Below are 21296 nucleotides of genomic sequence, written 5' to 3' on the forward strand. Positions count from 1 at the left end.
AATGGATTTGAACACGCAGCATTAACGTCTTGTTTGGCACTGAATTTCAGAGTTAAGCAATCGCTAGTTTGGATAATAAATGGCAAGCAGTTCACATCATTATGTCCCCCCTCTGCGCTGACAGGAGAAGGTGAGGATTAAAAAGCAAAAAGCAACAGTGATTTTATTTATTTATTTACTTATTTATTTATTTATTACTTTTAGCTCCACAGCTTTCTTCTCAGGTAGCATGTCCAGGTCAGCAATGTGATCTGAAGTGGGAGTGGCGTAGAAGGCCACTGTGCAAAATTGAACCAAATTCGTCTGGCAGCATGTTAAACCATGTGTAAAATCCTCGCAATGGGCTTAGAAAACGATCCTCCGGCTGGAGCCGCTGCTGCCGCCTGCCTCCCGCTCTCCCTGCTCACCTCTGTCTTTAGGGATGGTCACGCTCATTTCTTTGCACCACTTTGAAGGAAGAGGGATGTCCAGGAGCCCATTAACCCAGCCTGCACCTGTCCACGCTTCTCTGACACACACTCAGACGCCGGGTCACAACCTCGGAGAATAGCAGAACCCCCCCCCCCCCCCCCGCCCCTTTTATGCCCGCCGGGCTTCCCTTTCTCACTGTCCTCGGTTTGCTTCCCAAGAAGGAAAAAACTCGTCGAACGACGTGCGTCGAAAAAAAAAAAAAAAAAAAAGTCAAGAAATAATTGTCTAATTTGCAGCGACAATTATGTGGGGTTGTCTTGAGCTTACGCAGCAGGCAGGTTTACCCGCCGTTAAATCTCTGAGGTGGCCGCTGGCTGGAGGTTTTAAATGAGCATCACGAGGTGCGGACGGTTTCAGTTAACGTCAAACGACGGTGAGCTCTGCAACAATCGCGTCTCCTGGTCGATGTAGAGGTACATCGCTAAAGCGTCATGGAGACACTTTTTTTTTTTTCCGCATTGACACGTCAGTGGACGTGACGTACGGCGTCACATGACCAGTTCACTTGAAGTGGAAATGGCGCGTAATGTTTGGACGGAGGAGGAGACGGAATATTTTTTTAGAAGTAGCCAAAGAGAAAAACACGACAACCATTCTTGACGGAAAAGAAAGGTAAACACACAAAAGCAAGCGTTATCTCGTCCCGCGGGTTTGTACATGAATCGCGGCTTATGCACTTCACACCATTCAATGGAAACAGCAGAAAACCGCAATTGTACTTTGTACGAAATTTCAGAAATATCGCTTTTATTTTGCGAAAAACTGTCATGGAAATGCAGCTCGAGTGAATGTGGTTCGGAGGGCAGCTGAGGTGGTCACATCATAATGGCCACATCAGATATTCTGCACTCGGGGGTTCCCCAGGGTGCCGGAGGAGCGTGTCCCAGCTACCCCGGGGTGAAGTACCTGCAGGTGCAGCGCGGCCAGATCACGCAAACTCCACACAGAATTGAACTCGTGACCTTCGTGCTGTGAGATGTCAGTGCTAATCCCTGCTCTGCTGTGCCCCCCCCCCCTCCCTCCTTCTTCTGACATCCATCCATCCATCCATCCATCTATCCATCCATTCCATTTCCTATCACTGCTTATCCTGTTCTCACTGTCCTCCAAGGTCCTGGAGCCAATCCTGGCTATCTTAGCGTGAAGGCTGGAGACACACCCACGGCAAGTCCAATACAGGGACAGACAGCCATCTGCACTTACACTACCAGTTAATAGTTTGGACACACCCTGTGCATTTCATGTCTTTTCTTTCATTCTCACTATTGGCATTGCAGTTTGTCACTGAAGGCATCAAAACTACGTATGAACACACGTGGAATTATGTAGGAAACAACAAAAGTCTAAAATAACTCAAACACGTTTCATATTTCAATTCTTCAAAATAGCCGCCTCTCATAAAAAGCAGATTTAGACTTATTTATCGTGTTTTTCTTTGCTGCATATATACATATAACTTGCTCACATATCTGATGTCCTCAGTATCTATCTGCAGTGTAGAAAGTTTGGAAGTAGAGTGTTTCCAATCAGACTACTTTGCATGCTTGCATGCAAGGGGGAAACACGCAGGCTGAGCCGAAAAAAACTCTCCGCCCAACCTGCGACCTTCTTTGCACGAGGCGACAGCGCTAATCGCTGGTTGACATTTTTTTTTTCCATTCATCTGATCTCCACAACCGTCCTGTAGGCAGGGCTGCACCCTGGACAAGTGAGACAGATAGACAAACAACCATGCGCAGTTGCAATTCAGTGGCGATACCAGCCAACCAGATGTGGACGTCTTGGGATTGTGGGATGCAACCTCCACCAGGGAATCGAACCCACAACTCTCTGGGCTATGGCAATGTTTTTGTTTCTTCTTTTTTTTTTCTCTCTCTCTCTCTCTTTTATAAATTCAATACTTGACAGATTTCGGAACAATCACGTTTGCTGTAAGAGATGACGTGATTGCAGAATGACAAAACAACAACAACAACAACAACAACAACAACAACAACAGGAGCTGTGTCACATCACATCCTCTTGCAACTGTTTTGACAGTTTTATGGGGGAGATCAGAACTATTTCGAGGTGTTTTCTCCACCGGAGCGTCTTCATTAGTCAAAACGCGTGGGCGGGACTCTGGCTCGCCGCAGCGAGTCGAACAGAAAAGGCAATAAAGGGAGGTAGGAGCTGCACTTTGCCGACGAGCATCTGTGCCGTCCTGCCACACTGCCACTCACCGCCGCTGCCCCTCCGCCCGGATCAGCGCAAATAAATCAAACAGCCCACCGAACACACCGGGACCGCGCGAGAGGAGAAGGAGGGAAAAAAAAAAATAAACAGGCGGAGTTCATCCATGTAAAAACTCCGCTCACAGTCCGAGAGAGAGAGAGAGAGAGAGAGAGAGAGAGAGAGAGAGAGAGAGAGAGAGAGAGAGAGAGAGAGAGAGAGAAGAAACCCTGCGCCGTCTACCTGGATAAGTCCATCCCGACGTCAAGACGAGCTAGAGAGAGAGAGAGAGAGAGAGAGAGAGAGAGAGAGAGAGAGAGAGAGAGAGAAGCGAGCGAGAGGAAGGAAGGAAGGAAGCCGGAGACAGACGCGAGTGGAGTGTCGCCGTGACATTGTGACGGGTCTCGCTGAGCGAGAAAGACGAGACGAATATGATGGTCAAGCAGCACCTCATCTTCATCCTGTACGGCCTGTGCGCGGACGTCTTGAAAGGTGAGGATGCTGCCGCGGGGGAAGACGGGCGTGGTGTTGCTGCGAGGTGGAGGAGGTGGAGGTGGAGGAGGTGGCGCCGCCGCCGCCGCCGCCGCCGCTGCTGCTGGTTCTGGTTCTGATTGTGGTGCTGGTTGTGTTGATGTTGGTGGTGGTAGAGGTTGTGCTGCTTGTTGTGTTGGTGCTCCTGTGGGCTGCGTGAAGTGTGACTGGTGTGTTTGCGGACGCGTCACATGCGAGTTGCAAAGTCGTTCTTTCTGTCTGTCTTTCTTTCTTTCTTTCTTTCTTTCTTCCTTCTTGCCTTTCTTCTCTCGGAACTGATGAGAGATGCTGCTCATGGTCGCGGTGCGCGCGCGCGCGCGTGTGTGTTCTGCGCAGCGGTGTTCGGCCACATGCAGGACGGCTGTCAGGGAGCAGCCCGCTGTGCTGGAATGCGCGGAAGTTGAGCGTTTTGTATTTTTTTTTTTTTTTAATTTTCATCTTATTTGCGCAGCCGAGGAGAGAGAGAGAGAGAGAGAGAGAGAGAGAGAGAGAGAGAGAGAGAGAGAGAGAGAGAGAGAGCTACACCACCGACGCGGGCGCACAAGTTTATTCCGCGTGCGTGCACGTGCAGATAGGCAACTTGGATGGCGCATTTTATGCACCCCCATCCCTCCACCCTCCACCACCCAGTGATGTGCGAAGAGGAGACAAAATATCCGGCTGCGGATCAGACGCCTGCAGCCCCCCCCCCCCTGTTTGTCCTGCCAGCCAGTTGTGTGCCCCTTTGGAGATGACGCACGCGCGCGCGCACAGAAAACACACACACACACACACACACACACACACTGGCCGCCGATGTGCGTTTTCATTTTTGCGTGTCATCTTCCAGCATCGCTCCCCTATTTTCAGAGTGTGACACTTCCACCTTTTTTTTTTTTTTTTTTTAAATTTAGTTTTTGCATCAGCCGTGACAAGTCGTCTGCAGCTCGCGCGCTGTAGAGGCAACGCACGCACGCGCGCTGTCTGTATGTACACGTGAGCGTGTCGTTGTGCCGACGCGTCCTCCGGGAGTGTTGCGCTTGCATGCTGATCGCGCGCGCGCGCACGCACGCACGCACCCTCCCGGTTCCCACCACTCCCCTCCAAAAGTTGCAGGGGGGAGGGTTCGTGACGGCATCTCCTAGTGACAACTCCCCATCAACTTCCACGCAGACCGTCCTGCCCCCCCCACCCCCCCTCCTCATCCTCCTCGTCCTCGGGCATGCTTGACTTGCGCAGCCACCGCCCTGTAGGCGACCAGCGCGCAGACACGCGCAAGAGCCTGCAGCGGGGTGGGGTGGTGGGTCGAGGAGGCGGGGGGGGGGGGGGGGGGGGGAGGAGGGGAAGGAGGGACCGACAGAGGGTTTTGTGTCAAGGAAGCTCCCCGAATCAAAGAGGAGACAAAGACTTTGTCCCATGTGATCATCCGCGGAGTGCGCGGCAATGGGATCATGGGGAGTCTTGAGAGGTGCCTTTGTTCCTTCCACTCATCTTTTTGTCATTCAAAAGTATTCTGGTGAGATTTCTGAAGAATTGATAATTTAGGGGCTGCTCACATTTTCCTCGTTGCGTCACAAACTCTAAATTTAGCCCCCATTTCAGTCAAACATTTTTAGTCTTAGGTGGCTGGAGGCTGTTCAAGACCACACAGTGCAAAGCGAGAGAGTGGAACTGAAGCGGCGGCGTCGTTCTTCACGGTATTCAATCTGCCGGGCTGACGTATTCCTCAATAAGTTTGTGGTTTTGTTTGCCTGGGCGTGCAGCTTTTTGCATCCCGGACGTCTCGTTTCCCCGCCAACCTGCATCAGACTGCTGCCATTAAGAGGCGTCCACGCTGCTGTGATGATGCAACGGCGTACCCGGCCACATCAGCCCTAAACGCTGCCCCCGCACTCTGCCCTCTGCACGGTGACTCATGTTCGGCGTTAAATAATCATGCATGATTCTGCATGTTTTAAGTTCATAAGGCCAGGGGAAAAGGCTTTTTTTTTTTTTTTTTAGCAAAAATCACATCGGGATTGACGACCTATCGGCAAAGTGACGAGCCACAGAATGGGCAAATACTAGTAAACGTGGTATGGATTTAGTTGTGTCTTTCACCAATGGGGTGCAAGTGTGTTGTTAATGGTGCTTGGGAGTGCAAGTTGCAAGGAATCACAGGACGGCATTGCCGACTTTCCATGATCCCAGTTTTACCTAAATTGAAAAAAAAAGACGTCTGCTTTTCTAATGCAGCAGAGGAGCAAATAAATGCAATTGAGCCCATCACGTTTTTTAACCTTCGAAGATCTGTTGCAGAAACACCATAAAGAATACGTTTAAATAGAAACCTATAGTCATCGTATACTGTAGTAGACCCTATTAACAACTCAAGCGCAATGCAAATTCAATATCTGTTCATGTAGGAGGGGGCGGAGTCCTTTCCCTGCGCTGAGGTTTCATAAATCAAATCATATCAGGAGGTGAAAAAGCAACAGAATATTGTTGTTTATTATTCATCGACAGAATCAGCGACCAGCAGCCCAGTTTAAAAGTGATCTGATATCATGGTGTAACGGTGGAGAGCCTGCTGAGTGCGATCGTCTCGTCCAAGGACCCTGCCAAGGCTGCTCCTATTTCAAGAGTCGCTTTAAAATGTTGATGCCGTGTGCCTGAAGTTTAGGCACATGAACTAAGAACGCCCTGGGCAACGCGCTCCCACAGCCCAGCGAGGAAAAAGCGCTGCGAGAGCGGCCGGGCCACGCGCATCTGCTCAGCCCTCTAAATTTGTTATTGACATGGTCGCGCTTTTACCGCAGAACCTGCAGTTAAACTGTGAATCTGGGCCAATTATTGGATACATGTGCCACATAACTGAATTGAGGTCCGTATATACTAGCAGAAGTTGTGCATCTGGGAGCGCTGACCGGGGGCCTTTTGAATTGGCTGCTGATGTATTTCTTTAACTTTGCACGGCAGCCAGATCGCTTGCATCTCGACTCCGAAAATGCCATCGCTATCATCCATCTCCAGCGTTTCCTCAATGAAAAGCATTTTCAATCCATTTTGAAATTGCCTCAGATTCTGTAGCCAAGCAGCACGGCCCTGCAATGAAGTGGTGACTCGTCCAGGGTGGCACCCCTCCCCCTCCTATAAGCGGTAATAGACAATGCCTGGGTGGATAAAAGAGCTCCTTTTTTTAACGTATAAACAGGCGAGAGGTGCAAGCAAGAGAAGCCGGCTGAAGACGAAGAAGGCAGGAGACGATGAAGAAGAAGCAGAAGAAGAAGAAGAAGAAGAAGAAGAAGCAGAAGAAGAAGCAGAAGAAGAAGAAGAAGAAGAAGAAGAAGAAGCTGTGCGTTGTAAACAATGGCTGCTGTTGGAAAGATTAGCGTGGATGCTGCCATAGGGTCGCTTTAATCAGCACCCAATGAATTTTTCACATTTCCACATTAAGAGAACAACAACAACAACAAAAAGAAAAAGCAGCACCGAAGGCTTATCGCGGGGGAAATGATGCTTTCGACTTCCTCCCGACCGGCTTTGAGAACAAATAGTGGCTCCTGTTGTGCCCTGCACCAATAGAAAGCCTCCAGCCTGCGCCTCTACCTGGCTAAAGTAACAGCAGCAAATCTGATTCGCCCGCTCGAACGCGATAAACAGACGGTTTACCCAATCACCTTCCAAGTTCTTTCCAAACGATTTCTTTGGTCTCTTTACCAGATGGGTGTGTTATAACATTCCATCTGGCGTACCAGGTTGTGTTTTTTTGCACAAGAGGTGACTTTAAAAAAACCCAACAACAACAACATCAACAAAGCAAAACAGGATGTGAGCTATCGGTGCTGTTGAGGAAAAAACCGACCAATTAAAAGCGACCAGCTCGGCATGGCTAATGGGAGTGCTTGCAAGTGGCGCGCGATCCCAGCTGAATCGATAGTTAAATTGCAGCAGGCTGCGTCGTGCTGCAGTGATACAGGAGACCTCGGCATCAGCAGCAGCTCCGCTCGCCCCATAATGCCGCGAGTCATTTCATGCAGGCTCATCCTTTTTTTGCAGAACAAGCGCACCATTAGTACTTTGCTTATTGCCGGCGCCCGCTTATCTATAGCTCGCAGCCTATGGAGTGGACACCGCCTCGGTGTTTAATATTCAGTAGTGACAGATTAATTCTTATGTACCGTCGACCTAATCCAGGGAGCGCCCGCTTATTGTGAGCGCTGACGGTGTATATAGGCGCCGCGGCCGCACCGCCGTACATGTGCACCTGCACCACACATGTGCACCTGCGGGAGGGTCCTGTGAGTGCGTGGCGGCGCTGCTGTATCACTGCACCAGAGCCATCGTAGCATATCTCACTGACACCCTGGCAGACTTGTCAAAGGCAGTTAGCAGGAGAGGAGACAACCTGTCTTTTCATGCTAATTAGCCATGTGATATGGCTATACTTACAGGCTCTTTGCGGACCTGTGGGTTGATGGTGTCAGAGGCCTCCGAATTTTCTTTTTCCTTTTTTTTATGTCCCGCGTTCGCCCGCGGCCCACTCTCCTCGTTCAGTTTGACGCTGCCTCGACTCGAGTGTTTCATCACTTTTTGTCTTTTTTTTTATTCTTTTTTTTTCTTGCCGGGGCAAAACAGCTCCCATTCCACCAAGGCTACGTTTTCCTTTGTTTGAGCGCGTGGGCTTTCATCATTCCTTATCTTCCTCAGACATTTTGAAAAAAAAAAAAAGGAGGAAAGTGCCACCTGCATTTGACATTTGAGCGTCGGTGTGCGTGTTTGACCGTGACATGTGGGGGAAGTAATGAGCTGGGGAAAGGAAAGAGTAAAAGACATGGGTCGTTTTTATGTATATAATCAGCTAGAAAAACCACATACATACAAATCGCTGAAGAAAAAGAGACAAAGGAGGGTGAAAATCAAAAATTGGGAATAAAAAACAATTTTGCTTATCAGTCAGATTGAGGTGGAACGTGAGGGGAACCTTCAGAATTACTAAAATATCATAAACAGTTTATATTTTTCTTAAATATTAAGCTTTAAGAATCCATCAATTCTTCCTCTCTGCACATAACGATACATAACTGCCTGTGAGGTTATTGTTAGCGGTGTTAAGAGAAAGACTGCCATTCTTCAGATTCCATATCAGCAATTTGTTGCAGAATAAATATCAAAAGAGCAGAGTAATAGTTGAAAACCCCCTCTAGGAAAACAGTGTTGTCCTTTAAGAGTATAGAAATAGAATACATTTCTTAAACAGAAACAAAAGCCTATAAGCGTTTTCTTTACTCTTCACACTTTCAATGAAAGTGCCATGCCGTTAAAGTTGAGCAGTAATTCGATATAGACTGAGTTTGGAAGCGGTCCATTTCCTTTTGGTGGTGCAAGGCTTAGTGAGAATATTCACAGGCTGGATAATAGGTGATAGTTATAGCATTCACTTTATATTAGTGCTTACTGTGGACCAGTAAAATTTTGTATTTTTCCACTGAGAAGTTTGTGTTGGAGGAAAATAAGTGTTTTCAGTGTCAACACTGCATTCACTAAAAGATTGATGGATTCGTAACCGCCGTGTCCTTTTGGGGGGTATTTTTGTTCCCCAAAGTTCAGTCTCAAAATTATGACATTTATTCTGTACGTAGAATTCTCTTGCATCTGTTTGTAAAAAAAAAAAGAAGAAGAAGCAACATGTAGACATATGGAATTCAGATCAAAGCTCCTTAAAAATGAGAATCAATATACAAAGACATCCATGAATATTAATGCTGCGCTCCCTGTTTTGAAACAGTATGCATTATTTAAACATTTTTTATTTGCATTTAACGGACTGAGAACTGCGGCATGTTACCAAAGCGGCATTAGCAAAGTTAACCCAGCACAGACGGGCTTTCAATAGTCAGACAATCCTGCAGGATGATCAGTAGAATCTGCAGCAGGGATTGAGGTGCGCAGGATTCAAAATGTCACACCTTGTCGGATTTTGATTTAATTTTTTCCGGCCTAAAATACAACATGGAAATCGTTCACTTCCTGGGTACTTTGATTTATAATGAAGCTCAACCTGGAACCTCGCAGTCCTGACTCAATTAAAGCCAAACTCATATTTGTCTCAATTTAACCCCCAAACGTTGCATAGCGTGACAATCGCAAACAGGGACACCTCCTCTGGGCTGGAATAAACAGGCGGCGGGCAGAAGCTGAGCACCAAATATGCCAGCAGAAGGTGGTTTACATTCAAGGATACCTGTTTCCTTCCCGCCGAGGGTTCGTTTATCCCCGCACAGCGTCTCCCAGCTGTCAAGTTCTGGCTCCGCCGTCGCCGTCGCATACTAGCGCAATTGAATAATCCAGTAAAGGGGACAAATGTGCTCCAAAAGAGCCGCTCCTGCCATGCTTGCTTTCTGTTGACAGATATACATCTGTAGGGATAAGCCCCGAGCCAGAGGCAAATGTGCTCGGAGAAGTGGGGGAACAGGCTTAAAGATTAGCTGCTGGCTGCCGCGGCTATACGCCGCGCTGTCATTCTCCCTTAGCCATGCTCTTTGTCATAGGGCTCTTACATGCTTTGCCCCCTCTATCGCCCCCCCCACCCCCCCCCCCCCCCCCACCCCAACCGCGCGTGTGGGTAAGCTCGCCAATGAAGGGTTTTCGAAAGAATTGGTCTCTCTGGAAAATGGCAAAAGCAGCGTGTGCTCGTATCAATCTCGGGCTCCTGGAGAGGCTTCAGCGTTCAAAGATCTCTGAAAGGACCAGTGAGATGAAATCGGAATGCACGTGCACGAGATCTCGGGCGGCTGAGTTATTATTTCAAAAAAACCCAAGCGCCGCTTTCGCCTTGGACCCGTTACCCAGATGGCTGAATATTTACTTGGGCAAGTGCGGCTGATTTTCGGCCGTTGGCGTGGAGAGCTGCGGTATGTCGGGATTTCCCAGCGTGACTCTTGAATGACAGTCTGAATGTGTTATTTCGTGTTATCACCCGCAGCTACGCTGCTATACAGCTACGCTGCTATACAGCTACGTGCAAAAGTCACCTTCAGAGGTTTGCGAGATTGCCAAAAATTTCTCTTCTGATATCTTGAGCAGGCCAAGGCTTCCATCGCAGTCTCAGTTGGCCCGAGCATAATGTGACCAGCGAGCCTCCGCTGAGGTGTGACAAAAGCAGGTAGCGACACATAAGAGTTGTAACAGGAGAAATGCTCTTGATCAGATTTACAATGATTTTCTGGGTTGAACCCATTGGGAAGCTGCGGTGTGTTCTGGACTCACCTTCACGACACTTGAACGGCGGTTTGAAGAGTGCTACGTGCTAAATGTGCTATTATGACCTGCAGCTATGTTGCTACAAAGCCACGTGAGAGACATCGATCAGCTTGGCTGCTGAGATTTCTCTTCCCAAATCTTTCCGTATAGCCAAGCCGCAGTTGAATTTTCCATCGGCCCAGGCATTATGTAACCAATCAGCTCCCTTTGAGGTGTGACAGGAGCACGAAGCGACTGCTGCAAGCTACACTTAAAAAGTCACAATAGAAGAAACACAGGAAGACTGTCTGCTGCCAAGGAGACTAGCGCTGTATGTTTTCACAAGATTTACCTTGATTATTTCTGTTCGACATGTTTGAAAGCTGCTGCATGTGTCAGGATTCACCTGCACGGCACTTGATTTACACTTTGAAAGTGCATTTTTTTTGTCTCCTCAGCTATGCTAGCGCTGGTCTGAATGCCCAGGCCAAATAATAAAAAAGAGACATTGAAAAGCAGCTTGATTACTAAAGATTTCACTTCTGAAATTCTTGCCGAAGTCTTGTTCCAGTTGTACATTCATTTGATCCTAACATTACGTAACCAATCGTCTCCCTTCCAGCCACGGGGGCTGCTGCTGCAAGCTACACTTAAAAGTAAAAGATGATGTACAGAAAGTTACTGCAAGACTTGGAGCTGAAGACACCGGCCGCGCAGCAGCGGATGTTACTGTGTAGCTGTCTTATAAGAACCTGGTGGTACCAAAGAACCTCGCAGAAGGATTTCCTCTTGGTGACAAAGTTCATTTTTTTCTCCCAGTCAGCTCTGGCACATTGTGACAGTGATTCATGCCTTTTTGTAGCTACATGGATTAACAGTAATTAAATTAAAAAAAGATGTGACTGGTTTGCTTTGAATACGGTGAACGGGGGTTTTGTCCAATAATCCATTTCCTCTATTTCGAATGGGACTTTTCGGCTCGTCACCAGATGGGCACACGAAATAAATTCAGGGGGATTCGGAAAAAAAACATTCCATCTGGCGTACCGGGTTAATGCTGATAGATCCTGATAATTATTGAAGTTGGAAATTTGTAATTGAACTAATTGCAGGTGTGGTCATAATGAGTAAATGGCATTTGTCTGTTTTTCGCAAAATCTCTCAGGGCAGAGGATTAACTGCAAATTACAGCTCTGTGCTCTCACTCCGATCTGTGGGATTGTAAGTGTCCACATCAGGGACAAAGTGTTGGTGGCTTTAGTCATTTTTCTATGGTTTCCTGTTTCAAAATCCAGAAGTGTTGAAAATGAGGCATTATTGTATTGGCTATATTTCAATTATCACCTTAAATCATCTCATGTTACAGGTGCGAAAGAATTGTTGTTAACGTAGGAGTTGAAAAGAGTGCAAATAAGTGGTCTATGCAACACCCCAAAGCAAAACAAAAAGCAATAAAAGGAGAAAATGAGCTGTTTGTTTTTCCTTCTTTACAAACGATGATCCCAAAAAACAATGGTAATGAATAACACTCCTAAAAAAAGAAAGAAAAGAAAATATCATTTGTTTTGTTTCCCCTGCGGACACATTTGTCTAAACTGCTTCCAGAACTTTATGTCTTTGAACAAATCCACTTGTACTTGAGTAACAATTGAAAAAAAAATAGACCTAGAGAGTAATTGTTATAATAAAGTTCAGTTTCAGTAAGCAGCATGAACTCAACTTTTCTTAAAACATCAGCGTACAGAACAAACTTTGACTTGCAACTTCCTGTGCTTAGGAGTTTGTGTTTTTAATGCATCACGATGTTCACTGTTTCAACTATGCAAATGCAGTTGTGGTCCACCGCGGACCAAATGAAAATGTGCTGCAAGTGATCGCACTTTGATATCTGCTGTAAACAGACCTAAAAGAAAGTCTTACAAAAAAAAAAGACTTCAACCCGATTTGAATATAATCTACACATAGAACGGAGTAAAAAAAAAAAGATGTTTTCATCGAAGTAGCAAATTCGGCGGTGGTGTTGGGAGGCTGGTAGGAGGCTGTTCACCCTGGGCTTCATGCATTTTCCATATTTCAGAAGTGTGTCCGAAGTGAAGCCTCTACTTCATTTTATGCCTTTTTGCGGTGTTGAACTTTGCCGATCTCTGTCTCAGACCTGAAGTGGCTTTCTGCCGATTGCGGATGGGGTGTCTGAATCTCATTGCGGTCATGTGACCATCTCTTTTTCACCTCATCTTTTCGAGGAAAAAAAGTGACTTCACATCACCTCAGCCAGTACGTGCAATCTAATATTGTCACTGATTATATTTGTGCGTATTTTTGTGCACTGTTTTTCACTGTGTTATATTACATCCGCAGAGGAGATTTTTCCAGGGCGGAATATTTAAGTTGCGGGGGTGGGGAGGGGTGGGATGTTTTCAGGCAAGGCGCTGAGCACAAAATGTCAGCCGTGAAATATTGAGAGGATCATTATGTTGTAATCATAATAAATGTCCTGCGCTGCGTCTGTTGTGCGTTTTTGGGAGTCTTCCAAACGGAGTGATTGACTTTCAGAGATGCGACACCTGGCAGCCGCTCCGATCCGGAAGCGGCTGCCTTGAGTTATGTAAGCTGGATAAACCTCGGCGTTGCACTGGACATGTTGGAGTTCTGCATGATTCTAATACTACTTTTTTTTTTCCTCCCCTGTGTTTGTGTGTTTGTTTGTTTGTTTGTTTGTTTGTTTGTTTGCTCACAAACCAAAAATCCGTCCTGTTCGAAGAGGAAGTGCCAGAGGTCGGCGTCGATATTTCGCTCCCCTCTCGTCGAATTCTGTTAATGCATCCGCATTATGCACCGCCCTCTGCGTCAGCGTTTTTCTATTTTGGTGTGCTTAACACAGAAATTTCATCAGTGGCGCGCAGTCGATGGGATTTGGCACCAGTGAGTGGCTGCGCTCATAAAGCCCCCCTTCAGTCGAGCAGTCGGCCTGGACGTCTGAGCTCCAGATAAAGGAGGCTCTGTTGCACTATCTTAGGAAAGTTGATCGCTCGCTGCATTAAGTCACGCGTTCCCATCGACTCGTAAGCAGCAAAGTAATGGGGATTTATTTCCTCAGCAGCGTTTTTTTGCTATTTTATTTTTTCGTTTAGCGCCGACGTGACTGGATATACCTCGTTCACAGTGCCGAATCACAGGAGCTGAAAATGAATAAAAACGTCGGCAGAAGAAAAAAAAAAAAGACACCCAAGCAGGTTGAAAAGATTCTAATTGTTTGTTTTAGGCAGAAATGAAAACGTTTCTCTTCTCCCACATCCCGCGCGACATCTCTCAGGTCAGAGGGAGCCGTCGCAGGGTGCAGGCGAGGCGCCCAGCCAACACAGAGGCCATCATGCACAGACAGGCAGACAGGCAGACAGACCGACGGACGCATTCACTTCGCCTGGAAGCCTCCGGTGTACTTAGATTTTAATGTGTCTGCTTTCATAAGAGCGAGACGGAAAAAAAAAAAAAAAAAAAAAAAACCACAACAAAAGAAATAAAACTGCTCAGCAACTTGAAGACAGGCCAACTTAAAGAGCGCCCGCTGTAAAAAGCTAACAAAGAGGAGGCTAATTAGGACCGTCTTTAAGTCTGGCAGCGCTTCGTGACATTTTCCCCCATGAGGTTTTTTTTGCTTCCGCTCGCCCTCCAGCGCCGCTACGTGACGAGCGCTCGACGGCCTTCCCAAGGAAAAAAAAAAAACTTGCACGCATCACTTCAATCTGTTTGTTTCCTGCCGGCAATTAAATCTGATAATTTTGCCGCTGGATGTCGGCGGACCCGGCTCCCTTTGTGGCACGAGAGCGGCAAACACAAGCCTTTGTTGAAGCTCAGGGACGTTCTGGAAGAAGCACCTGACAGAGACGCCTCGGCACGAGACGCGTCCCCTTGTTCCCAGATGATTGTATCTCCTGTCCTTTGTAGCCGTATGCATCCTCCTATATCATTCACCAAAGGCTGCTTCCCCTTCACCCATCCATATGTTGCCGTCCAGAGATTAAAATGCTAACGTGAAACACACAGGCAGTCACTCAACAAGGGTTTGGATATGATGGAGGTATATGAGGAGAATAATAAGATGTTTTATACAATGACGTGTCTGTCTGTCTGTCTGTCTGCCTGCCTGTCTGTAAACAGAATTGAAACAGATTTTCTAAGCTGATCTTGACAGATCTTTCAATTTATTTGATGACTGTATTTTTTGTATTTGGTCTCAATTTGGCAAAGATCTTCGGTGCAGAAGAGCCGAAAAATAAATAGACGTTTGCGACACAAAATCTCAAAGTTTGGAAGGAAAACAGAAAAACCCTGAGCTTTTTTCCCCCTCCAAATTCCTTATTTTCTTTCACGCGGGTCTCTGAAGCTCCGACGTGGATTCGGAAACTTGGCATAATTGCAAGTGGAGGTGGTGGGTGCGGGGGTGAAAAAAATAAAAGAAAAGGGAAAGGAAAGAAAAAAAAAACAAACAAACACTGAAATTGGTCTCCTCATAAAGAAATGCAGGCAGTCTGTGCTGAATGTCGATGGAGGAGAACGCCGCTTGCACTTAGAGCCGCAGAGCAAGCAAAGAAACAGATAATGAAATAAATGAAATGTGCTCAGCCAACAGGAGCAAGTGAGGAAGCGGCGAGACGTCTTTGTGCAACGTCCTTTGTGCAACACCTGACTGCAAAAACGTCACAGGGGTTAATGCATCTTTTCAGAGTGGAGGCCGACTCGCTTCATGCAAAGCGTCGCGAGCTGGACTCGATAACGCCTCCTCGCAGGCACCATTTCTGGATCCGGCAGGTGGGACGAGGCCTCACCGATCGACAGGAAACGCTTTAGAAACGAGGCTGAGCACGAGCGGGCTCCCCGTTCGGAGTGCCGCAATTAGCAAAGATGGACGAGCCGCCTCAGCGAGGCGGCTTTCCATCGACGGCAGACAAAGCCGTGGGAAAGCGTCTCCTCACCACCTGCCTGAGTGTGTGTGTGTGTTTGTGTGTGTGTGTGTGTGTGTGTGTGCTCTCGCTGTGTGCGTTCAGAGCTGTTTATTCTTTACCCCGGGGCTTTATTGTTTCAGTTTGAATTGTTTTGGCTGGCACCAACCGTGCCTCCACTCTCTGGCTGGCAGCAAAGTTGCAGACGCTGTTGAGCAGCATGTTTGCAAGTTGCTTTTTGCTTTCATTTAGCTAAAAAAAAAAAAAAAAAAATGAGAGAGATTTTATGCTCTTAGCGCTGGATTATTTTGAAGTTGTTAAGAACCAATGAGGCACATTTAATTACATTTTTTTTTTAAACGTGCAACCAGTTGTATCAAGCCAAATACATTTGCACTGTATGAACTGCATACGGTGGTTCCCTTAAACTGTTGAATTAAACCTTTGCGACTTGCGCGCTTAACGTCGGCAAACAGAAGCAGCGGGGGTGCACAGGGGTGCAAAGATGGTTTAAGGCCAGAAAAGTAGTCGCACGCCTAATATTTGTCAGAGGAAATGAGACATGGGAAGCACTTCTTTGAGCGGAGAGAGCTAACGACGAGAATCCATCACGGCGCGCAGGAGCAGGAGGTCGCTGTTTGATCAATCCCAGCGGCGGCGGCCGCCGCCACCGCAGCGTCTGTCATTAAGGCCGAGCGCGTGTCAGCAGTCTGCCGCCGAGTCGCAGCCACACGACCACCCGACAGTCTGGATCTTGGGGAGGACATTCAGTCCCACACGAGGCGTTTCAACGCAAAATAAAGGCGTGCGTGAGCCGTTACTCGGCCAGTGATGAAATTATGGATGAAAACTGCAGCCGGTAGTTTTTCACTCGGTGTCAATCTGAAATGTTTTTTTTTTTTTTTTAATTTTTTTATATATTTAAATAAAAGAGATGCAGCTGCTGATCTTCCTTTTCTGAATGCTATTAATCAAATTCCAATCAGAGCAGCAGGTGTTTGCCGGTGCTGTGAAAACAGTTTCAGAAAGTTCATTAGAAAATAAGAATAAAGAAAGCAATTACAGGTTTCCCGCTTTCATAACTGACAAACATTTCTGAGGAATTTGTGTCGATGAGAGACAGGTGGACTTTGCACTCTGTAATTAATAAGTGTCCTTAGCAGGCTTTTGGCTGCTGAGAAGGAAGATATTGTTAAGGCTGAATTATTTTTCTTTGTGTTGTAGGTGTGGGTTGCTGGCTTTGCTGTTGATATCTTCATCAGACTACTGTCATTTCAATGAGGTCATTATCCTTAGAAAATCGACATCATATTACTCCCCCTCACCCCCCCCCCCCTTTTATTTTGCAATTATTCTTTCAGAATGACAGAATCAAACATCAGAATGAGGAACGTTGTGTCAAACCCAGGTGGAAACGGAGAATAAAAAGCCCAGCATTGTTTGCTTTGGGAGGTGGGAGGTGTTTTGTCACGGTGCCTGAAAAATAATTCTGATGAATATTCTGATGATTTTTGCTACTGCTCTTCATTTCAAGATTCGAATCCTCTTTAGCTCTGTCTAGGGAGAGGAAAACAGAGGGATGGATGTGCATGCCGCTTCAAAAAAGAAAGAAAGAAAGAAAGAAAGAGAACATGTTGCTGGTTACCATAAATAAACCGGCCTCCGCTGTAAACGTGAGAGCAAGATGGTCGAAGTCTGTGATGCTTTGTGACGCTTGGGAAATGGTCATTTATATAAGATATTCACTATGTAGCCAATCCGTGCGTACGCATACGTCTCCTTTGCTGCCGTGTCATAAACTAAACTACCAAAGCAAAATTGTTTTCATTTCTTTGGAAGGCAATTGGAAAATTATTAAAAATGTGTCGAGTCCGTCACACTGCGCCAGCGTGTTTGTACTCGCTTTCTCACACCTTAAAATCCCCTCGGAGCCAAATCTGTTTTTCTCGTCTTGTTCCCGCAGCTGAAAATTTTGTGTTTCTCGGCGTCGAGCGGTGTTTGCATACAGTGGGATACAACAAGGCGGCTTTCACTCACGCTGCTCCAAGCACATTTTTTTTCCCCACTGGTGTTGAATTTTGAATTTCGCTTGAACTTTACAGAAGCCATGATTGGAGACGTCATCAGTTTTTCTTTGGAATGTCTCGTGTGACGTTTAGTGTGTGCAGGTTTGATACGTTCAAAGTTGACGTTTGCAAATGTGTAAAAATGATTCATCAGAACAATACGATGGATCGACAGTGTTGGTGTGATGTCATCTCATGTTAGCCATGTTTTTTCCGCTGGCTTGCCTCACCCGCTTTTCCAATTGCAGTTTTTACAGCGACAAAGTGAAACGCACTCACGAGATGAAGACTTGCCGTCAGCAGGCTGACGCTCTTTCCAAGTAAACAGAAAAATACCAACGCACGCCCACTGGCCACTGGAGACTTCAGTCAACTGCACTGAAACCAATACCTGCAGGTATCCGCGCTCGCTGCCCCCTGCTGGTCGAAAAGGCCAAGCAAAATGCTGTCATCGTACGATGCGAACCATTCCCAGCGAGCTACGGCAGTGATTAATTATTGCAGTGCTTTATAGACAGTTATTTTTTGCTGCTCTGCCCATTGACAGAAAACACATTAACCTCTGTGTTAATGAGCAGGTCGATGCCGGTTTGGAGAAAAGGTAAAAAGTGAAACTAATGAGACCAGGTGCCAGTTTTTTCCTCCCCTGTGAACTTTGACTAAAAGTCCTGTCTCCCCACCACCGCTGACAGCTCTGTCTGCTTTCTGCGATAAAGTCAGACCAAAGATGAACTATTTTAGATAGTGGCCGCTGAAATAGCAGGATATGAAGTCAGGATGGACCCTTCAATAAGCTTTTATAATGGCCAGTCTGGAAAGACCCTGCTTTTTGTGGGCTCGGGGATGATTACACATTTGCTATCCTCCAGTCTGGTGTGTACCAGGTGACCTTAACTACTGGAGCTGCAGCATCCCTCAGATAATGACCACTCTGAACACCGGGAGCAGGCCTCATCGCCCCATAAATACAGGAACCGTATGGAGTCGCGGCAGAAAGCTGGAGACAGTCACTTTTCAAATGGACACATACTTGTATGAGGCTTTTGTGTGGTGAGGAAAAAGAACCTGGTCGGCAATTTCACAGGTTTGTGAAGACTGTGTTTTTTTGAGGCTGCAGCTCAGTCAGTCCAGCCAAATGGCCGGTCGCAGTGGACTCCAGAAAATTGCTCACCGGGGTCTGAAAGGGTCACAGCCGCTCTTAAACAGATGATGTCAAATTGTGCAGTGCGAGTACGGACCCAAATGCTTTATTTTTTCTTGGAATCCTGATGGGAATTAGGCTACATTTGCACCAAGTGCTGCAGTCTTAGATTACAAAAGATGTGTTGGACGAAGAGCAGATGTGAACTTGACAGACTGATTTATACGGACAATTCCAGCCTCAACTGAACAATCTCTTTGGCTGCTCGCTTGATGTAGAAGTCTGCTCTCAGGACACAATTGCTTTGTGTAATATACACAACCATTGCTGTGACGCCGGCCTGGAAGTGCTGATATGACTCAAGCAGATATCATCAATCTAGTCTGAGGGTTTGTTCCATACCCCCAAATACTCCCAAAGGGGCTGAAAGCTGCACTGTAAAGAGTTAGTTTGGGGAAAACAAATCTCATCTCTCGCTGAAACACGTTCAGAACCGCTGGGTAGGGATGTTTCTGTCTTACTTTTAACAACGTACATCGCTAAAAAAAAAAAAAGAAGAAAAATACATACATATGCTTGTTTTGCTCACAATTACGCTGTGCACACGCGGTTTTCCGCAGAGGTGCGAGCAGCCGGGACAGAGAGAAACTGAGCTGCATTATTTATGCAAAATGCAAACTGGCCGCCGCGGCTAAACTCTCGCTGACCTCATCCACACCAGGTAATAACATCTGCATGTGGACACGTTATCTGTGTAATGACATCTTATCACCTCGTCCTCCCCTGGGTTGGCGTTTGCCGTATCTAGATTTATTTTTCTCTCAAATTGCCGGGTGGAATTTAATGTACGGAAAAAAAAAGATCAGGCAAGAGGAAACTAATATGGTGCATCAGCAGGCAGGCCAGGTGCAGCCAAAGCGAATGGAAACACTTTTACTTCCTCGCATCTACCATAGCTGGTTTAATCATTGCACATATTGCACATATACATACAAATGGAATTCATCATGTGAACAATTGATAATTCACAGATTAAACTTGTAATTGCGTCTGACTTGAAACCCAGTGCTCCACTTTTGTCGCAAGTGAAACCCAATCAGGGCGTTTTCAGATGTTCCTTCCTTTTGCGGTGCACTGGGCCGGTCCTGAATTACTCCCACTTTTGCCACCGGCAAGACAGGAGCACTGAGAGGGAATGTAGGTTTTCACGATATTATTAGCTTCGCAAAAGGCTTTGGTGAATTTATCCCAGATTGAGTGACTCCTGTGGGATTTTTTCCCCCACATTCAGTCGAAACTACACCTGCGACTGTAACCCACGGTTTCTTTTTTTCCCTCCACCAACCTGAGATGAGCTAACACAGAAAATGGTGTAAACTTAATACGCTTGGATCATTCGCCTGTGACTCACTGGCGCTGCTGAAATTGGAAGTTTAACTTTCAGGCCCTTCTCCAAACTCCGATAATTAGAGTGTGTTGGTTTCTGACTAGAATATTTCCAGAATACTGGAGTTATAATATTTCCTCTGTGAAAAAAAAACAACAAAAAAAAAACAACATTTCTTTCTTTTAGGATGTTCCATTGTTGACATTGTAGAAAGTGTGCCTCTGAGTTCAGGATTTGGCTTAGCAGGCACTGACACATACACACACTCACACGCTAAACCTCATTACATGTTTTCCGCAATTGTAATACCAAAAAATGTGTCATTTCCTGTATTTTCGAAAATTGAACTGAACTTCATCAGCGCCATAGACTGCCGTCTGCAAAGGACCACCAGTAGATTGAAAAATACCCAAAAGCAGCTTTGTCATTCTACACAATGAATGATTGAACATATCAATAATGTAATATTTGTAATATGTAATATAATAATTGTAATATAGACATTGCATACAGCAAAGTAAAAAAGTTCTGAAACAAAAATTCACCAGGGTAAAACCAAAATACGTCGTCCTGACGGTGTTTCGTGCTCAGCTCGTCGTCATTGTGACTAATTGTCTTCATTCTGCAGCAGTGACAGATCTCCTCGTGCAAACAGAGATCGCAGCGTGCAAAGGCCACGAGCACGTTTCACATTTCGTCATCATTTTTTGACGCAATGATTTCTTCGCCTTCATGTTACACTGATCCACTTCATCTGTATGCTTGGAGGAGGGGGGGGTGGGGGGGGGGGTACAGTACGGCATTCGCTATAATTGAAGATGCTGAGCGGTAAAAAGGGGCGACGCTGCTAATTTGCATGAGAATGAAATTTGCTTTTAAGTGAAACCTCGGAAGGTTGGAAGACGTGCGCGCCGCGCCGGGAAATACGTGGACGGCTGTTTACGTCTGAACGGCACAGAGCAGCAGAAAATCCTCAAAGACGGAGAAGAATAGGATGAGTGAGGTAACTCCCCCCCCCCCCCCCCCCCCTTCTTCCAAACACACACAAACACACACACACACATTTCTGCATGAGCACAAATATTAAAAGTGATGGATTTAGGACAATATGAAGCGACTGTCTGAAGTCGCCACAGTTGACGGAGCATTGGGGCTATCGTCAGCCACTGCCTGTGTAATTCATGCAAATATATTTCTTGTGGCACTGCATGATCACCGATTGTGTGCGTTTTTCTTTTGTTTTTGTTGTGTTTTTTTTTTTTTTTTTACATTCTGCACAGCTAATCCAATAACAGTCCATCAGAGCAATTTTAAAACAATTTACTGTGTTTAGTTTGTGTTGATCAAAA

General features: G+C 46.3%; 1 protein-coding gene across 3 annotated transcripts in view; it reads left to right on the plus strand.

The window, feature by feature from the left end:
• The first annotated feature begins 2665 nt into the window (after nucleotides 1-2665).
• Nucleotides 2666-21296, plus strand: part of cadm2b (cell adhesion molecule 2b) — a 117726-nt gene continuing 99095 nt past the window's right edge. For all 3 annotated transcript variants that reach the window (XM_076036772.1, XM_076036773.1, XM_076036774.1), the window contains exon 1: nucleotides 2666-3174. In XM_076036772.1, the coding sequence (XP_075892887.1) occupies nucleotides 3114-3174 (61 nt within the window). In that variant the 5' untranslated portion in view covers nucleotides 2666-3113. The remainder of the gene's footprint in view (nucleotides 3175-21296) is intronic.

The sequence above is a fragment of the Nelusetta ayraudi genome, unplaced genomic scaffold (genome assembly GCF_046127955.1).
Source record: "Nelusetta ayraudi isolate G7.1 ecotype Tasmania unplaced genomic scaffold, CSIRO-AGI_Nayr_v1 ptg000048l, whole genome shotgun sequence".
NCBI lineage: Eukaryota > Metazoa > Chordata > Actinopteri > Tetraodontiformes > Monacanthidae > Nelusetta > Nelusetta ayraudi.